The 3,468-nt window shown below is 39.5% G+C and overlaps 1 protein-coding gene across 2 annotated transcripts in view; it reads left to right on the top strand.

The window, feature by feature from the left end:
- LOC110033662 (protein CROWDED NUCLEI 4-like) overlaps nt 1-3,468 on the top strand; it is a 17,322-nt gene continuing 13,854 nt past the window's right edge. For both annotated transcript variants that reach the window (XM_020737717.1, XM_020737718.1), the window contains exon 1: nt 1-280. In XM_020737717.1, coding sequence (XP_020593376.1) covers nt 68-280 — 213 coding nt within the window. In that variant the 5' untranslated portion in view covers nt 1-67. The remainder of the gene's footprint in view (nt 281-3,468) is intronic.

Here is a 3,468-nt window from a genome sequence, read left to right as displayed (position 1 = left end):
GAGTACCGTGCGCACAGGGAAATTGGTCGATCTAGGGTTTGGAACTCCGGTGGCGGTCGAAGGTGAGATGGCGAGCCCTCTTCCGGCGACTTTGCCGGAGAAGCTTGATGGAACGGGGTTAACTGGCGCTAGGGCTTCGCCGTCTCCAGCCAAGGGAGGGAGTTCTCTCAGGGAGGAGGCCATCTGGAAGCGGCTTAGAGAAGCTGGGTTTGATGAGGAGACGGTGAAGAGGAGGGATAAGGCTGCGCTGATCGCATACGTTACCAGGCTCGAAACTGAGGTCTGAATCTTCTTTTTCGTTTCTTTGATTCATGCTTGTTTGTTTAATGCGATATTTTGTTCTGCGTTGGATTCAGCTGTTGTTTTCGTGCTTCTTTGGAAGTGATTTCTTTTAGTTGATCGTTTCTGGCTGGTTGGATTTTAGCTTGTTTGCCATGCTCTGAGCTGAGGCTTCTTGTGTCTTTCTCAAGAACCGACACTTCAAATAATGGTTTCGTTTTCTTCTCAGATTCCTATAGGGAGCCAACGGGAAAAAGGAAAGAAAAATCAGAGAAAGGAAGAAATCGGAAAGAGAAAGGCGGGGGAGAAATCTTTATTCTTCTTCTTGCTCAAATAATAAAATTTAGTACATTTTGGGCTTAGAAAGATTCGTCTTGGAAATATATAGGCCCGACAAGTGGGGGTAATACTAATTGCATAAGGTTGTTTATGATAAAATGATAAAAGCAGAAATAACTTGCCGCGAACAACAATTCGCTAGACATTTCAGAAATGCTAAAGTTTATGGTAATTCCCGTCAATGGATCAAAGATGAAATTCAAGCTTCTGTGATTAAGAAGCAATAGTTGGAAGACCAAATTTAGAGAATGGCATATGGTAATATTGTTGAAAGTGATGATATTCACTATTAGATAATATTTTATGTCTTGAACCATTAAAATGGTATCATATAACAAAATCAAATACATTTAGTTAAGCTAATTTCTATACTTAAAGAATCAAAGGTTAAATGAACGTTGGCTATATTCTTTTTATATACCAAATCCCTGTTTAAACGGCGAAGTGTAATAAAAAGGTACTACATAAAAAAAAAGGATTCTACTTGGAAGGAGATGAAGGAATGACTAGTCCAAGTTTTTTGCTGATGGATTTATGATGTTAGCATTTATTTCAATGCAATTAATCATGACTAAATTACTTTTTGATAGTCTCGAGGACAAATGAATAATTTGGTATGGGAGTGAAATTACCTAGCTATCATGAATTGCAGGTTCCTGATTGCATGAAAGAGATAAAACACACACCACAACTATTGCAATGCCATAAAGAATGTTGTTTTAAATTTGGTTGTTGTCTATGGATGATGGTTAGATATCCTATAATGAAAATACTTTCTGAAGTTTTTTGGTGAAGATTTAGGAAAAAAAACCTCATTCATAGAGTTAGTTGACTTCAACACTTATTCAATGAATGTAGTAAATATTTTTGACTTGTTGAGTAAGTTTATTGAGAACATTAAGGGTCTGTTTGGGGTAGCTGCGGCTTATCCAACTTCTGTTGATAAATAGCTGATCCTGATAATCTGCTGATGAACAGCTGATCCGAATAAGCTGATTGACTGAGCTGATTGACTGTTTGGTTATTGACTGTTTGGTTTGTGCGTTTGGAAAATAGTTGATTTGTAGCTGTTTCTGGATAAATGAATATTTTGCCCATGAACTGAATAAACTGTTATGCTGTTTGGTTTTTGCGGTTTGAGAACAGCTGATTTGCAGTTGTTTGTGGAAAAATGACTATTTTGGCTACCTACAGTGGAGCTGTTCGCAACAGTAATATAATAGAACACATTCAATTTACTAAAATCCAAAAAACACTACATAACAGTTCAAAGAAAAAAAATTTATACTCCTCGCTCAAGGGAGTCTATCTACAAACCTATTAACAGTAAAATTACACCTCTATAATTCTTAAGGCTAGTGAGAATAAGTATTCAATGTACCATATGAATAGCAGGAAAATCAAATACGTTAACTATAAGCAATTAAAGTCAAAAAAATTATGAAACAAGTCATATTAACAAAATAGAGTGTTGTATATGCAAGAAGTGAACACCTACTGCTCCATCTTGCAGTCAGGTGGAGAGAATTTGAAAAAACTCAAAAATTAAGGGAAATTTACATATGTAGCACACAATTGATTGTTGTTTTTATGCCATTCATGATGAATTTGAGTTGGGGAGGGATCAAAATACCTCCATACTTGATGGGATTGCCACTGAGTTTCGGCGAAAGATGGCTGGAGAAATTTTCTGACATCTTGCAGGTGGAGGAAGAGTATTTTCTTGGAGAAGTGGAGCTTTGTTACCAAGACGAATAGCTTTGTTGTGTAGCCGTAGATTTCTGGAAATCAAGAATGGGAAGAAGAAGAAAGGAGGAAGTTGAAATGGGGAAGATTACAGGAATGTTCATTATTCCAAAGAAATGAAGAGGTGTTTGTCGGGTAGAGAGGGATCCAACCAAATGGGGGAGTAGGGAGATGGAGCTCGGCGCAGCCAGGGCAGGATGCAAATTGGAGCGGAAGGGGGAGCTCGGCGCAGCTAGGGCAAACATGATCGAAGGGCGGAAGAAAGAGATCGACGCAGCTCGGGCAAGAAGCGATCGAATGGAGCGAGGGTAGGGACGACACGTGAATGTTTTGCAAGGGCAGACACGTAAAAGCTTGGAGGCGCAACGCGGATCAAAGGGATAGACCCGCGGATCGCGTGTAACGTAAAATAGGAACTCTGTTTATGAAAACGCAACTCAAACGTGTGAAACAAACGGTGTGGCGGCGGTTTTTTACGCCGCCGCCAGGCGCAACGCGGATCACAGGGATAGACCCGCGGACCGCGTGTAACGTAAAATAGGAACTCCGTTTATGAAAACGCGACTCAAACGTGTGAAACAAACAGTGGGGCGGCGTTTTTGAACACCGCCGCACTTATAAGCTGCCCCAAAATGGCCCTAAATCACATTGTGCTTTTCAAGTGGTTACTAATAATATGTCTGCGACTGTTTTCGCAGGTTAGCGATTCATTATATATTTCAACCTCATTAAGGTTGTATATTTATTTCAACTAGTCTATTAATTTATTGTTAATGAGTTGTTATATTGTTGTAGGAAAGTTGTTGATGTATAAGCATCCACACATATATAAACTTATTGAGTTAGTCATATTTGAAAGATATCCTTATAATTCAAAGGCTAAGATGATGATTTAAGAGTGATGTCAATAGGGCCAACGAGAGCTGTGGGCTTAGGGTGAGAAAGCGGCCAAGTAGGTTTCACGTAGTTGGGGCTACATTTTGAGTTATGCATGGGGTGAATAAGCAAGGCCACATTTAGTTGTTGGCACAGGAAGTCGTCTATGGGATGTTGGTGGAAAGAAGTTGCGGGCCAAAATTCTTATTGTGCTTTTCAAGTGGTTAC

Source organism: Phalaenopsis equestris, unplaced genomic scaffold (assembly GCF_001263595.1).
Source record: "Phalaenopsis equestris unplaced genomic scaffold, ASM126359v1 Scaffold001249, whole genome shotgun sequence".
Classification (NCBI taxonomy): domain Eukaryota; kingdom Viridiplantae; phylum Streptophyta; class Magnoliopsida; order Asparagales; family Orchidaceae; genus Phalaenopsis; species Phalaenopsis equestris.
This window is presented reverse-complemented; position numbering and strand designations above follow the sequence as displayed.